Below are 16,210 nucleotides of genomic sequence, written 5' to 3'. Positions count from 1 at the left end.
ATGTATGTTAAAACTTTGTATCCATTTTTTTCACAGTGTACACACTACATCGCATGACAGGCTTTTCTTTTAGCAACAAACTCCGTAATCTGTTTGAGAATATCTTTACTCTATTACATGTAGAGAAGCAAGCTGGGAAGTTGAGTGCACCAAGAACCTAACGAGCTTTCACAGCACGATTACACAGAGAGCAGAGCCCTCTGCAACCATGCAGCACGTGGGAAACTCCCCGCCTACAATCTCTGCTTCACACTGGAGATCCCGTGGGGAGCCTGTGCACGTGTGTGTGCATGGCCTGACCAGGAGGAAGTTTTATGGCAGAGGCAGGATGAGTCTTCAGTTCCAGCAGCAACACAAAACTGATTTAGCTGTGAGAACACACTCATCTTTCACCTGCCTCATCTACCACACGCCTTCATAGTGTAATTGAAAACAACCATCACTACACAGTTCCTGCTGTTTGAGTCTTCACCAAAATGGGTTTACTCCAACCAGTAAGGGTCACCTGGGGGAAAAAAAAAAAAGTTACAATAAATACAGAATATACAAGGAAAATCAGAGCGGAATCCTGGTTTATCCAAAACTCTAAAATTTTAACCTTTTTAACAAAATTAAGACTGAATGGCAAAATTCTGCTCATATGGAACATTGTTAGACCATTCTTTTTAAGGAACCAAACTATGCAGACTGCTTCTATCTGTGCTTTTTCTACTAGATAAGGTAAAGGACTACTTACAGATTATTTTCTTTGGCAGATCTGCTAAGAAGTTGTCACAAGAGCAGCTATTTGGCTGAGAGTTGTGACTCCTGAATTCCAGCCCCATTTTTTGGGGGTGACAGCACTAGTGGCTACAGTCAGTCCCTGCTCTCAGCTGCGCTGTTCACATTAGCTCTGCAGGCAGGATAAGCTGGAACATACACACACTCACTTAGAGCTCTGTCACTGAGAGCTGCTTCCTCTCTGGAATACCTCACCCGCATGGCCTTTAAAAATTCACTCATCACCATTGCAGTTTGAATCAGGTTTTTTCTAAGGAAAACAACACATGCATTTTCATATATTGCTGTAACTTTATAGTCAAGCTCCACTGAAAATGTCACTCCAGCCAAGAGGACGTAGTCATGTTTGAACTTTACCAGTGAAAAGTGGGCAAAGCCCATGTAACAGGCTAATCTGGGACTAAGTCAAAGCCAGAGAGGAGAGGGCTAATCTACACTGCAGAAGCTGTGTCAGTTGGTCTACACTAACAATTCCTGATGGAGATGAAACTCCTAACAAGAAAAAGTACACACAGTTAAACCATTTCCTTAAACAATAAACATTGTACTAACAAAAGGACTGGCCTGTTATTATTTCCCCTGGTCTAAATTGCAGCTACTCAACTAGTTGTGTTCACTAGGTGTAGGAACAATTCCTAATTAACATACCAATACCAGAAAAACAGCCTTCAGAACAGCAAAGATCCATTTCTTCATCTTTGCACCTCAGAGAGCCTACACAAAAGGTGGCTCACACACCATAGATCTCCACTTCTAGGACCACCAAAAAAACTGTGAAAGGTCAGATCTCCTTGGGGGCTGACAACTCACCTCTCACCAACATGCCCCAACAGCCTCCCCAGGGCAAGGAAGCCAAGAAAAAGCAGAGCTGTTCCACAACTTCTGCTGGATTCTTACATCTGGGGTTTTCCCAGGGATCACTTTTACATTTTTACAGTGCTGTGTGGAAGACAGGTGAGATTTGGACCAAATGTGTGAAAAATTCTAAGAGAGGGAGGACAGAGTCCTGGATTAAAAGGTTGGAGACTATCAGAGGGATAGTATTCTAGCAAGGAGCTACTGCAGCTGTCACACTTCCCACCAAGCCTTCTTGCTAGCATGAATCAAAAGTGGAAGTGTTAGAAATGGCAGCTGTGCTAATAAAACAGATTTACAGCACTGACATAAACTCATGTTTTACTATATTTGTACCCACGTGAGAGCAGTGTCCCACATCTTCAGGGAAGGGTTCCCACCCATTGCCTAGGATATGCAACTCCCAGATCCCCACAGCTTCAGCAGAAAGTCCTGTGGGAGTGGGGAGCAGTGCCACAGGGAGCGGTGAGCAAAGAGCTCTTCGGAAGAGGGACTCCGCTCTCTTATTTTTTAAAAATGCTGAGAAATTTGAAATCTCACTAAAAATCTTGGCACTTTGAGCCTGATTAACATCACTAAAGCTGTTAAGGTTTTGACTATAACAATAAAAACATCTGCTATTCAACTCCAGATTTCAACTGAACTCAACTAAAAAGACACACGGAACTCGAGACTGGATCAAGTTCCTTGTGCTGCTCAAGTGACTTTTTACTCAGATTAGCAGACACTTTGGTCATCCTATTAACACTTAAATCATCAGCAGTATGTTCATTTACAATGCAAAATATGATCTTAGCAGGTAAAATTCTGCCTTTAATCCAAGTACGTGAAGACCGAAGCAAAACCAAAAACCTAGGGACTGATCCTGTCATCAACAGAAACACACCTAACTAAGAATGCACCCAGATGAGTACCACTATCTGAATCAGCCTGAACAGTTGAATCAGTCTGAATGGTCCTTTCAAAACGTCATAAACTGGGAAAGAAGTCCTAATCAAGTACCTCCAGAAACTCAAACCCCCAAAACTCAGATGAGTTCGAAGTAGAATTTTAGGTTCACATTGTAAATTGGGTGTCCAAAATGCACCAGATGAACAACTTATTACTCCCTGCGACACAGGTCTCAGATGTAAGTCAGTACTGAAGGTGTGAAGTTCAGCAGCATTACACTCAACACAGCAATCTTTCTACAGATTCCAATGGGCCTTGAATCCAACAGAGTTCTTCTAAATTAGAAACTGCATTATTGCTGGATTAAACTACTTTTATTTGGGTCCAAATAAAAGTGCTTTAAAGCTGAATTATGAGCTATTACTAATAAACCATAGCTAAGTTTTTCTCCAATTTCAGAGACGGCACAGAGGAGAATCCCACACGAATGCCAATACACAAGTACTAAAGTGCAACATAAAAGAGAAAAAAGAGACCACAAAGCCTGCCATATATCTGCCAGAAACACACTGGTTTTCCTAAACAGCCCACTTGATTTAATTAAAAATTTTATCACTTTCACCATCTTTCATGAGAATGAGACAAATGATCCACCACTAAGCAACTTAAGTTCTAATGCCCATCTACTCTCTTTACTTTGTATTTAGTTTGCAGAACTGAAATGTAAGGGAAACCATTCAGGGGAAAAAAATTGCCAAGTAGACTGGTTAAATACACTCTATAAACTTCTGCCACATGCTCACATAGCAGAACTCAGAGTTGTTAAAAACATGACCCTTGTAGTTCAGCATATCTCAATACTCAACGTGGGTCCTAAAGATGCATTTCTGTTCAGCTGCTCTATTCAAAGTACTGCAACAGCAGCAAACAGACTGTAAGCTTTCAGCTCCACTAAAATTAAAGTTGTTGGGCTTTGGGGTTGGTTTGCTAGGTTTTTTTAAGACTTCACTAGTTAGATTTCATGTGCAGCTTAACTTGGGTAAATAAATTAATATTCATGAGCTATATGATCCAAACAGTCTCAAACTGTGCCTATCAAGACATCCATTAATTTCAGTGGGAGATGGCTTAGACTCACATAAAACTGGTCTAATCCTTTAACAATAAACACTTGCTTAAATAAGTACCTTAAAAAAGGTAATAATAATTATTACCATTATCTGGACCTAATTCAAACTGTTGGCATTGCCGCATATGTCGTTCCTCATGAACAACAAAAAGCACACTTAAGGACAGCAAGAGCAGGCCTCCAGGGCAGGGGGTGCAAAGGAACCCCCTCTAACTACTGCTGGCCAGTATCTTCCCACGAGGTTTTCAACAACAGTTTCTCTCTGAAAACGTTTCTGTCTGTGCCACTGCTCTGCTTAGCAGATGTCACCTTACAGCCCAGACTGATTCTCTGCTTGGAGGAATCACACCCAAGGACTTCCCAGCCTCTTGTAGAAGATGGTATCCCTGCTCCACACTAACAACTCTTGACTTAAGTAACGTCTGCAAGACCGACAATTTTTTCCACGTATCGCAGTGTCTGTTGGTGCATTCCTTTGTGCAGTTTTATAAGCATCCGCAAATTATTCTACAGCACACCTTAGATCTGGATAAAAAGATGCCTGGCTACAGCCACCTTCTGTCCGTACTCCACCGCAACCAAATCTGCCACCGTGGGAAGTTGCAGATGTGGGGGTTTTTTTGAAGACAACTATACTGTCCCCTTAAAAAGTCATGCTAAGAATAGCCAGTTCAAATAACCTGAGTCCTGTTGAACAGATCAGAAGCGAACTCAACCTTTCCACTTTTGTACTCTGAATCACTCTTTTTGACAACTGAACTTGTAACCTCCCGTCTGACAGCTCAGCCACGCTGTGCCCAGGGCAGTTTCACAGGGATCAGCCCCACGCCGCCCCTTCCCAGCGCACCGAACCGAGACCTTGCTATAAATGACACCTGGAGCGCAGCCAGGGTGACGCGGAGGAGGGCACCGGCACTGAGCCCGTGCCCGAGAGCCCCGGGACGCCGCGTCCCGCCGCCGGCGGCCGGTCCCCGTCTCCCACATCCCCGGCGGCTCCGCGGGAAGCGCAGGGACGCACCTGCGCCCGCCACTCCTCCCCGGGAGCGAGCGCGGGGTCAGAACCCGGCGGCTTCCATCCATCCATCCCACGCCTGCCGCCAAGCACCGCCCGACGGGAGCCGCCCGGTGGCCCCCGGCGGCGGCACCGAGAAGCCTCTGCCGCCGCGGCGAGGCCGGGCGGACGCCAGAAAGAGGGCGGCGGGCGCAGCACCGCCCCATCTCATCCCATCCCAATCCCGGCCCCGCACGGCGCCACAGTCCCCGTTATCCCCGCAGCGCTGGCGGCGCAGGGCACACCAGCCCCCGCCGCCCGGGAGTTTTAAAGGGGCAGTGCGCCCCGCTGGGATGGGGGCGGCGGCAGCGTTCGTCCGGGGGTGCCCGGAGGGCGGGAGGGCCGGTCCCGTGCCCGGTGCCGGCGGTGGGGCGGGCGCGGAGGGAGGGGCGGGGGCTGGGTGTCTCCCGCTGCTGCTGCCGCTGCCGCCACAGCACTCGCCGCCTCCCCTCCCCCACGGCGGGGGCTCCTCGCCGCAGCCTCTGTGCTCCGCTCCCGGTCATGTGACCCGAACGTAACCGGACAGGAAAAGCCGCCGCCGCCGCCGCCGCCGCGCTGACTCCGTTGTTGCTGCTGCCGGGCGCGGAGACGGCGGCGGCCCCCGCGCGGCGCCACCCGGCGGCCCCGGCGCCCCCCAGGTGAGCGAGCACCGGCCACGCCGCGCCCGCCCCGCGGGGCCGCCCGGCCCCGCCGCCCGCACGTGCGCCCGGCTCCGCCGCGCCGGCCGCGGCCCGGGCTGAGGCGACGGCGGGGGCGCGGCAGGGCCTGCGCGGCCCTACCTCCGCATTGTGTGCGAGGGCCACCCCGGGCCCCCCCGGGTCTGCGCGGGCCGAGGGGGCGCGGGGCTGGAGGTGGGGCCGGCCTGGCGAACCCCCGCCGGGCCGGGCCGGGCCGGGCCGGGCGGCTCCATCCGGGACACGGCGCGGGGAGGGGGATGGGCGCGCGCCGAGGGGAGGGCCGGGCTTGGGGGGGGGGCGGTCGGTGGGTCGCGGGGAAGGAGGGAGGGGGCGGCGGGGCTGGTGCCGCCCGGCGCGGGGCTCGGCTCGGCCGGTTAAGGCCCGCGCTCCCTCCCGCCCCCTCCGGCGGCGGCGGCGGGATCCGGCGCAGGCGGGGCGGGGCTGCCCCGCCTGTCCCCCCCGCTCGGCGGGTTGGGATGGGATGGGCTGGGCCTGGCGGCGGCGGCGGCAGCGGCAGCTCTTCCCGTCTCGCGCGCCCTGGCGGCTCCGCTCGCGCTGCGTCTCGCGCGCCGTCTCCGTCCCGTCCGTGCGCGCGTGGCGTGCGCGGGGGGGGGGGAGGGAGGGCGGGCGGGGGGAAGAGGAGGAGGGGCGGGGCGGGGGGCGGGGCGCAGCCAGTGAGAGCGGCGCGCGCCCGCCTGGCCCTCTGCCGCGTCGGCCAATGGGAGGGCGCCGTGCGCTGCTGCCGCGGGGGCCGCGCGCAGCTCCCGGGAAAGGAGAGGGCGCGCGCCGGGACACGCCCCCCGGCGGCGGGAGCGCCCCCGCGGCGTGCGCCCCTTCCCTGCCTCACGCCCCGCTGGCGCGCGCGCAGCCCGGTCCCGTCCGGTCCCGTCCCGAGGCGGCGGGCGGGGCCGGCCCGGGGCCCATCGCGAGTCCCTGCCCGCCGCCCGCGGTGAGGGTGGAGGCGCCCGCTCCCGGCGGTGCTGCGCCGCTGTTAGCGGCCTGGGCCGGGCAGTGCCCTCTGCCGACGGCGCGGGAGCAGCGCCGCGGGCTCGGTGCTCCCGAGGATCGATGCCCGCCTGCGCCGGGCCGTGCCCGAGCTGTTCTCTGCCGGCCCACCCGGCCGCCCCCGCCCCGGGCACTCCCTCGCCCTGCGCTGCTCCTTCGTCGCCGCTCCCAGCCTCTTCTCCCGCGGTGCGGTACCGGCGCTTTCCCGGCCTCATCCTGGCCTCGTGCCCACCCCTTTTCCCCGCGGGGTCTCCGAGATGAACACACGCTTCCCGAAAGGGTTCGCCCCGGCGTGGCTTTCCACGCTGAACGGATTAGGTAATTCCAAAACCGTGGCAGAACAGAGCCGGGCCAGGGAAGGACTGTCCAGGTTCCAGGGTACAAGAAATGTTGTGCGCAGTTGTTGGACCGGTCAGCACTAATACGGCCTTGCCGGTGTTAATCACCTTTGTTTAGCTGAGGAAAAAACTTTTATTTAGCTAAGGGTAGAACTCCTGAGTTCACACATACCTATAATGAACAAAGCGCTTTCCTCGCTCCTGTCGTCTGCCTTACGATTTTCTTAGAGTGTAATTCTTCTAGTGCTTTCAGTTACAGCACTTAAATATCATTCAGATACACTCAAAATGCAATGTTGTGCACGTGTGTCATTTCATGAAAAGATTAATTCAGACCTGTGATGAAGGGCATTGGCTTCAGCAGCCACAGTGACTGCTGTTTGGGTAAGGGTGAAACTACAAGCTAAACAAACTTAGAATGATAATAACTAGAAAGAATGCCTTTCTGGCTTGGAAGCCCTCATGTCAGTGGTTTGCTCTGCCTGACAAATTTTGCTGTCCAAGTACAAACTAGACTTAGCACTGATGAGTTAGAAATACAGTACACATTAATAATCTAAATTAAAGCTAACAAAAAAAAAATCTAGTGTGATTTCTGTAACATCACAAAGTCTACATATGTGGGGCATCTTGCAGGATTAAGTAACACCAAACATGATTTTTGTTATTGCTGACAGTGAGTATTCCCTCTTGTGGAGGGAATCTTCCATTTGTACAACAAAAATGTAATTATCCAAAAAGTTTAAGGAAAAGAATATGGACCTTAAGAGAGCTGCACTCTTTTTTTTTCTCTTAGCTGTAAGAACATAGTCAACTGTATTGTATATTGTATTTCTTTTTCTGCTTATGCCCTGACTCCAATGAGTTCTGATCTCGTGTGGATGCATAGGAATGCATTTGATCAGCCTGGTTATTGGTTTAAATATGAGGGCATTCTTCACTGTCCAGCAAGTAGAAATACCTGTTTCTTCAATGACCAAGCATGCATGTGGAATACACTTTTGTTCTCTTTCCCAAAAAGCCATGCTCTTACCATATAAAAGAAACAAGCTACTTTTACTTAAAATTTCAATAGCTTCCTGTTAAGTTTGGAGGGGAAAATGCTCAAGACTTTTTATAAACCTTTTGATCCACTTCTGATTTCACCTCCTCTTTGTTTTCTGTTCTGTTCTGCTTCTTCATTTTTCTGGGCATAACATGGCCAGGAATTTTGTTGGCTTCTTTTGCTGTTTTACGTGTTTAAGTACAGATCTATGTGACTTCATACTTTCACTTTTTCTGCTCAAAGCTCTATTTATTTTGGTTAAGTTTGTATCCACTCGTTGATCTTACTAGCCCTATATTCATCCATCCAACCATACGCAACTGTCCTAATGTGTTTTCCTGGCTATTTCTTTCCCCAAAGTTATTGATTTCTGCTTCCAAGGCTGAATTTGAATCCTTGAGAAAAAGTTTATAGCTCTTAGGTAGTTCTTTTTGGGCAGCCTCCAGTAGCTGGTACAAGGAAGTGCCAGGGAGGGGGAGGGCTGTGGAAACCCTGGTTTAGGAGGGTTCAGGTCAGTGCCACATTTCACTGTTAGTTATTCCACCTTGTGCTGATGGTCAGTGATGGATGGAACTGCACCTCTCACCCCCTGAGTTTCTTGATTTGCTAGGCGGGCATGAGACACACAGGCTGCTTAGAAAATGCTGTTGTAGCTGGTCTCAATAAATAAATAAAGACTTGTTGGGTAAAAAGGCCCTTCTGTATTGATAGTGCAGAGAGCTTGCTGATACCAAGAATGAATTGTTTGACTCTGGCAAGATTCAGGTATTTATCTGATATTTCCCAGGAGAGGGCATAACCATCAGTTAAAAGTGTCTAACTTGTCTTGTATTGGGTTGTGCTCTTGTCTCTCCCACCCATTGAGATGAGGGTGACTGACATCAGTAAGAAAATTTATTTTTCCTACTTGAGCAGACAAGTGGCAACCAAAAAGCTTTTGTTTTTCCACTGAATATAGTGTTTTTACTGTTTATTAATATATCTTCCTCTCCCTTAGCTATTTCTATTTCTGTATCCAAGCCCAACCCCATGCCTTTTCAGAACTTTTCGTCTTGGCTCTTCTTTGCTCTTTAACCCTGGCAAATCACTTGCACCTTTGTGAATTGCATTGCCCATCGTGAAACAGTGATCATTGCCTACGTGTAAAATATCTTTTATACATTAACTTGGGGTTAAGAGATGTTACTAAAGCAAGGCATACAGATATTAGAGGAAAATGTCTGTTAAGAGACAGCTACTCTTGCATCTGTGCATCTACTGCTAAGTTTTACATGAAAGTCGTTTTCTTTTCAGAGTGTAAAAAAATGGATTTGGCCAACCATGGACTTATTCTGCTGCAGCAACTAAATGCTCAGAGAGAGTTCGGTTTCCTGTGTGACTGCACTGTTGCCATTGGTGATGTCTACTTCAAGGCACACAAATCAGTCCTCGCTTCTTTCTCCAACTACTTCAAGATGTTGTTTGTTCATCAAACCAGGTAACTGTAAAAAGGTGCACTGTTTAAATATTGTTCAGTTAGCTGAGCTAAGGAAGTCTATCAACGTTTTGAAACCTGAAAACATTCTTTTTGCTTCTTGCTGTGTCATAAGGAGTATGGAATCCAGTCTTATCTGCAAACTAGAACCTCACTTTAAAACAAATTAAAGTTGAACTGTGATTCATTAGCACTAACTTTATAATTTGACACAAGTTCTCTATCCTTAAAAAATCATAGGATTTCTAGAATTGAATACTTCAAGGATCCTGTTTCACTCCTGCACTTTCCTTCTCCCTTCTGCTCTGTCTTGACATTGTTCTTGACATTTCCATAACAGTATATACAACCCAATAAGGATTTACTAGGAGATTTTGAGAAATAAACTTAAAAAAGAGGTGTATGTACTTTATATTTTTTGCAGTTTATCAAAGTCAATTATATAATAAGATACTACATAGTGGTGGAAAATAATGGGGTTTGTGTTACTTTCCTTTCTGTGTTTTGGTGTTGTTTTTGGGGGGAGGGGTTTTACCAGAGCCTTACATTGAGGACATTGAAAAGATAACCGAAGTGTAAGACTGTTTTAAAAGTTTTTCTTTTTTTTTTCCAAATATTTGAACTATCTCAAAACTTATAGGACAGAAGTGCATTTGCACTTCTGAAACAGTACTGCAGGTAGATGTATCAGTCTTGATGCTCCATCAAGAGCACACAGTTATTTTTGGAAGACAACATTGCAAAGTTTATTTTTGAGTAATACATCTGAGTTCAAAAGCAGTCACAGAGAAGACTCGAGAAGGGTGCATCTCAAGAAATGGAAGAATTGGCTGTAATTTCCTCCTCGGCTTGGTAGCACACTGTGGTTGGAGCATTCAGACCACAGCACGCAGTCATGTCCATTTCTGGATTTCTGTGTTTTATTTAATGCTTGTTTTTAATACAAGAGCTACAAATACTTCTGAAAAATAATTAAAATCCCAGTTCCTCTCCTGTTAGCTAACTGACCTAACCTCAAGGTGTTCCCTATTTTCTTTCTTCTGTGAGCCATGCCTCACTTTCTGCATAGAGATACACCTTCCACCAGAGGCATGGTGGGTGTTTCAGTCCCAGAGCATCATAAAGGTCGATGCACTGGGCACACTCTCAGCTGGAGGATGATGTTGGTTTCAGTTCTGTTAGGCTGAAGAGGCATCACAGCCAAAGCATTTCCCTTTACTGAGTGCTGTAGGCTGGCCATGCATACCGCTAGTGCTCCTGTTCCTTCCTTCTTATTCAAGGAAAGAAGCTACTGTTCTGCTGGTTAAGGAGCCTGGACTCCACAGGTTACATGTGCTCAGGCTGTACCTGTTGCATCAGACCCCCAGGGGATTCACACCCTGTCCTGCATGGTTTCTGGATCATAATGCAGTTGAAACAAGGTGATACCACACACTTGCAGAACTGTAGATATATACACTAGTAGGACATAGAGGGCAAACGGGCAAGTGCCAGATAATTTTTAGATGTTTTCAGGGAGAAAAGTACTGAGTACTGAGAAAAGTTTAATGAACTGTGAATTTATAGTCCAGTGCTAGCAGGTTTTCATCTAGCTACAGATATGTTTGAATCCAACCAAGAAAAGGGGGAAAACGTCTTTGCAATTTATAGAATATATTAATATGTGACAACACATCTATAACATAACAGCATTTTAGAAGGGTGCAGATCGCAATGGGACAGCTTTGTCTTTTCATTGAGGCAAAAAGTCATCTTCCAAGTGGCCAATAAGATTAGCTCTTTTACATTAAAGCATTTCTCTAATATATATTTGTTTCATCTTTCAGTGAATGTGTCCGTTTGAAAGCAACTGACATACAGCCAGATATCTTCAGTTATCTCTTGCATTTGATGTACACTGGGAAGATGGCACCACAACTCATTGACCCAGTTCGACTAGAACAGGGAATAAAGTTTCTGCATGCATATCCACTAATTCAAGAGGCCAGCCTTGCAAGTCAGGGAACTTTTTCTCACCCGGATCAAGTTTTTCCATTAGCGTCTTCATTATATGGCATTCAGATTGCAGATCACCAGATAAGACATCCCACTAAGGTTACATCAGCGACTGACAAACTCGGGCGAGAACCAAGGCCACAGACATCGCGGATGAACCAAGAGCAGGTTTCTGAAAGCTCACAGCTCTCGCAGTTAGCCACAACTCTGCCACAAGTGACCCGGACAAATATGTCCACTTCTGACCCATTGCCATCTTCTTTATCTCCAGAATTGGTATCTGCTGCTGGTAATAATTCACCTGCAGGAGAAGAGGCCAACATGGAAGCATCTTCTTCAGATGAACAGCCTGCCTCACTCACAATAGCACATGTCAAGCCAAGCATTATGAAAAGGAACGGAAGCTTCCCAAAATACTATGCCTGTCACCTCTGTGGTCGCCGGTTCAATTTACGAAGCAGTTTGCGTGAGCACCTGCAAATCCACACGGGAGTTCCCTTCACATCTAGCCAGCAGGGAGAAAGTAATATTTCTTTGTCTCTCTGTAACAACACAGCTGATAAAGATGCAATGGAAGTGCCTGAAGCAGGGATGATTAGTGACAGCGAGTTGCAGCAGATCTCAGACTCCCCAATAATTGATGGGCAGCAGCAGTCAGAGACACCTCCCCCCTCTGATATCGCAGACATTGACAACTTGGAGCAGGCAGATCAAGAGAGGGAGGTAAAGAGACGGAAATACGAGTGTTCCATCTGTGGTCGCAAATTTATTCAGAAAAGCCACTGGAGGGAGCACATGTACATACACACAGGCAAGCCCTTCAAGTGTAGCACTTGTGACAAAAGCTTTTGTAGAGCTAACCAGGCTGCCAGACACGTGTGCCTAAACCAGAGCATGGACACATACACAATGGTGGATAAACAGACTCTGGAACTCTGTACCTTTGAGGAAGGTAGTCAAATGGACAACATGTTAGTACAGACCAACAAGCCCTACAAATGTAACTTGTGTGACAAAACGTTTTCAACTCCCAATGAAGTAGTCAAGCATTCGTGCCAAAATCAAAACTCTGTCTTTACACTAGAAGAAGATCGCTCCATTCTGCTAGGTGGTGGGGACACAGAAGCCACAGAGACTGATAACGCAGTGTTAGCCTCCATCAAAAAGGAGCAAGAAGCAGTGTTGTTAGACTGAATGTGAAACCTATATCAATTTTTTAAAGTTTCTTTACTCATTTTTTATTAAATCAATTTTTTCCTTCCCTTACCTCTTACCTCACTTACCCCTTCCATCTTTTCCACCAACATCCTTCCCACCCTTTGTCTTCAGCAACCAGAACTGTACTGGCACATTAGGAAATTGGACTTTGCCTCTCCCACCAAAACAAACAAAAAGCTCTTGCATCAAACCACAACGAAATTGATTTTAATGCAAAGGAACATGTGAAAAATAATCCAGCTAACTATGTTGATAGTATTAGTTAATCCAAATTTCATAGATTTTAAATTAAATTTAGATTGCTTAAAAGTGTATTTAGATACAGTGATGAGTGTAACGAGAAACAGAGTTACCAGTTTGGTAAGTGAAGGATATATGTATTTTAGTTTCCCTGGTAGAAGGCATTTTGAGATCTGGCAAAATAAACACCATGCTTTTTACAAGTCCACATGCAAGTTGATTAAGGTTATAACCTAAAGCCCTCAGAACTTTTCTCAAGGAGAGCAAAAGTCTCTGTTCATTGAGTTAAAAAGAGCTGAAGGAGTTGGGTTTCTTTTAGCCATATATTTTCCCTCCAGTATGCCTTTGGGTATCTGTTTTGGAGTCAAGCAAAGCAGCTGCTTAGCCAAATTTTGACTTAAGTAGCTATAATAGTAATGTGATGGCAATCTTTATATATATAAATACTGTGTATATATAAAGATATATACATATATATATATATATAAAGTGTTTGTGTGTATATTTGGTACAGGTAAATAAACGCACACATCCTTTTTAAGTAACTGGCCACCTACTCTCAGATTCAGCCTGGAATGTCTTTTAGTCATTTGGTAAAACTAGTCATTGCACAGGTTAGTTTTAATCAAATGTAAAACGTCCTGGGCTGTGTGCGTTTTTATTGACCTGTTGAAGAGAAGCTAATAAGTGTTGTCACCCAAGCTACCAAGGAAACTAGGGAGGTGACATACTGGTGAGCACTGCACCATCATTAGTGCAGCACATGCATGTGTTATTAGCTATAGGTTTGAGTCATTCTGGATGAAAGGAGAGAGAAAAGCTTTATTCCCTTACTCTGGCAAGGAGCGTCCATGATTTCATTTGTTCTGATGGCATGAGTTAAGAGGGAGAAAAAACAGTGTTCTAGCAACAGGTGATCATGGTTGTTTTAAAGTGAATCTGTAGTGCTGGCTGGCAAATTGTGAGAGCCCTGTTATTTTGAATGCCAAGACAAAGTCTGCAAAAAGTGAGAGGATGACTTCTGTAGTTTTGGTTACTGCTGATAGTCGCACTGCATCTTTGTGTTAAAAATCAAGTTGTTGATTTTTTATTATTTCAAATAGATGCCCAGATTTTTTGCTGGTAGCCTAAAAACCTACACTGACGGCAGCAGTGAAGCCCACCGAGCAATTACTGGGCCAACAGAAGGTGTAAGTGGACAGAAAAAGTGCCCCGTCATAAATGGAGACAGTGTGTGTTTTGGGGGGAGGGGTGGGAGAGGGCAAGTCACAAACCACAGCTCTTCTCTGTGTATATGTTTAAACTGAATATCATCTTTTTGTGTATAGTTAAGTTCTCAGATTTGTAAGTTTTTATACATTATTTCATTGAATAAAAACTGAATTAAATGGGATATGATTTATTGAGTTGAAGGTGAAAGGTTGTTGGTTTTCAGTCTTCCTGGATGAGCTCTTGCTGAATTGGTTTAGAAGCCAAGTGATGTATTCTGTTTATCATCCTACAGATGAACAAATAGCTTGCTAAGACTTAAAACAGTGGATTTAGCACAAAAAGTCACTACATACTAGATTTTTTTCCAGGTGACAACTATCATAAAGAAAGTGGTATTGATTTTATTATCTCCCTTGTATTAGAATAACAGATTTAAAATCAATTGATTTTGCTTTAAAGTATGGAAGTGTTTTGAAGTAAAAAAATAGCATCTTATAGAGTTATTTTAGAGTTGCCCATTTTAAAACTTTTTCAGGATCTTCATCCACCAATATATGTTCTTCAAAAACATTTTTTATTTCATCTTACTTAGTCTGAAATGCTCTCAGAGTAGAAAAACAGAAGAATAAATCTTTCCTAATTCAGGGTAAGGTCAGCTTTTGTGGTGTCTGTGGTTTAGGGGCTAGTGACAAGTTCATTTCCAAAATGGCTGCAGCTGCTCAAGGTGCTGCTGCCTTAGCAGCTAGTTACTGCTTAATCAGATGCTCTTTTTCTTTTTTCTCCTTTTTTTTTTTATTTTCCCCAGAGCTCTAGCTCTGCTCCATGGCAGAGTACAAGAGTTTAGCTCAGCTCCCCAGGTGGCTGGTTCTATCGTGGGTACACCATTTTTTGTGAGACATTCATCAGCCCCTTACCTTATTCCTGCTCTCATCGCTCCTTGTCCCCTGTTTGGAGATCATTGCATGTTGAATGGGCTCAAGTGAAAAACAACTAGTCTTTAAAAATGCTATTTTTCAGTCAAATATCTTCCCTATTTTAGCTCTGCTGAAAGTTTTGAGCAACTAATGGATTGTGCAAGGGCAGAGATGAACAGGGAAGAGGGTTACTGAAGCCAGTGTGGCTGCTGGCAACATCCAGGATGTAGAGGGTTGGAAGTGGTGACTCCCGCTTGGGCAGGTCCCTCATCTGGTGGGCAGGGTGGCCTTGCAGCCGGTGTACTGCCCAGAAAGAAGGAGCAGGGTAGGGCAGGGAACAAGAAGCCAGCGAAATAGTTGGTTATGACAGTACTGCTGCAAGGAACGTGAATTTGCAGGCCCAGCAGAGATACTTTCACCTGTTAATATTTTTTCTTAAGAAATAACACTGTCGGGTAAAAAGAAAAAATAATCACAATAAAGAGACTGTTTTAATATGTGTTCAGCTATGATAATGGTTTATTTTAAGTACCCTTTATTGTCTGATGCTCTATAGTGATGTTTAAGTCATTACCTTTCAACTGCTCGAGCAGTTTTGTTCCTCTACAACAAATCAGGAACAGTATATTCTGGTTATTAACATTTGCATCAAGAGTCTGCATAATTACAGCGCAATTACAGTTTTGTTCAAGCTTCTTTGTTAAAATGCTCTGAATTATTGTTACAGTTAGAGATAACTTCTTAGAGGGTTTATCTTTCAGCATTTGACTCAGAAATTTGTGACTGACTTGCTCGTTACTCATTCAGTCTTGCTCGCCTGCTGAAGTTGTGAATTTTCTACCAATGAAACCAGACAACTTGGAAGCAACTGCTAGGAAGTCTGGTGAAAATCTGCCATCATTCAAGGCTGTGGGCTTGAACTTCAGCCCCATTTTTTTCCAAAGGAGTACCTTCAAAGTTAATTTCCTAGGCATGTCACTTGACAAGACACCTCTGCCTCGACTTCAGAAGTACCGAACACTTACAAATCTATCTGCTCTGTAGAAAGAACAGAGGATTATCACTTCTGAAAGTGAAGTTTGCAGTCTGTTGCGATCAATATTTTTGTGTCAAGTATCTTCTTGATCCCTGGTCTGATAATCATTCTGCTTCTGCAGGGGGAGAATTTATTAGAAGATGCTAGTGTTACAAACATCAAATACTTAGAATTGTGCTCCCGTTTACACTGCAGGGCCTTCAGTTGCCGTCTTGATGTTTAGAAAATCTGCTGGCTGGCTCTTGAGCTCCAAATCCCATAAAATAACAGCCTCAGTCACAAAACATGGTCAGTTGCAAGAGGAAAAAAAATAGATTTCTTTCTGTTAGCTTTAAATAACTTCTTTGACA

The 16,210-nt window shown here is 45.9% G+C and overlaps 2 protein-coding genes across 3 annotated transcripts; one reads left to right on the top strand and one right to left on the bottom strand.

Moving 5' to 3' along the window:
* Positions 1-382: 382 nt before the first annotated feature.
* LOC135410675 (basic proline-rich protein) lies at positions 383-6,603 on the bottom strand. Its single transcript, XM_064647385.1, has 3 exons — positions 6,231-6,603; positions 4,674-6,144; positions 383-505 (listed from the first exon to the last, which is right to left on the bottom strand). Exons 1-2 carry the CDS (start codon positions 6,601-6,603, stop codon positions 4,919-4,921), a joined length of 1,599 nt encoding a protein of 532 aa, XP_064503455.1. The 3' UTR covers positions 383-505; positions 4,674-4,918.
* Positions 5,214-14,091, top strand: ZBTB2 (zinc finger and BTB domain containing 2). 2 transcript variants are annotated; one of them, XM_064649147.1, is made up of 3 exons: positions 5,214-5,344; positions 9,065-9,248; positions 11,072-14,091. In XM_064649147.1, exons 2-3 carry the CDS (start codon positions 9,076-9,078, stop codon positions 12,432-12,434), a joined length of 1,536 nt encoding a protein of 511 aa, XP_064505217.1. In that variant the 5' UTR covers positions 5,214-5,344; positions 9,065-9,075; the 3' UTR covers positions 12,435-14,091. The 2 variants fall into 2 exon arrangements, with proteins under 2 accessions (XP_064505217.1, XP_064505216.1); XM_064649146.1 differs by lacking the exon at positions 5,214-5,344 and adding an exon at positions 6,309-6,706.
* The last annotated feature ends 2,119 nt before the right edge of the window (positions 14,092-16,210 follow it).

The sequence above is a fragment of the Pseudopipra pipra genome, chromosome 3 (assembly GCF_036250125.1).
Source record: "Pseudopipra pipra isolate bDixPip1 chromosome 3, bDixPip1.hap1, whole genome shotgun sequence".
Taxonomy (NCBI): Eukaryota; Metazoa; Chordata; class Aves; order Passeriformes; family Pipridae; genus Pseudopipra; species Pseudopipra pipra.
The sequence above is the reverse complement of the archived record's forward strand: the minus strand, read 5'-3'. Positions and strand labels throughout refer to the sequence as shown.

Coding starts and splice junctions, on each gene's coding strand:
- LOC135410675 (XM_064647385.1), bottom strand. CDS start 6,603: ATGAGGCCGGGAAAGCGCCGGTACCGCACCGCGGGAGAAGAGGCTGGG. Junction 6,145..6,230: donor TGCGCGCGCGCCAGCGGGGC/GTGAGGCAGGGA, acceptor CTTTCCCGGGAG/CTGCGCGCGGCCCCCGCGGC.
- ZBTB2 (XM_064649146.1), top strand. CDS start 6,646: ATGAACACACGCTTCCCGAAAGGGTTCGCCCCGGCGTGGCTTTCCACG. Junction 6,707..9,064: donor TTCCACGCTGAACGGATTAG/GTAATTCCAAAA, acceptor TTTTCTTTTCAG/AGTGTAAAAAAATGGATTTG. Junction 9,249..11,071: donor TTGTTTGTTCATCAAACCAG/GTAACTGTAAAA, acceptor TTCATCTTTCAG/TGAATGTGTCCGTTTGAAAG.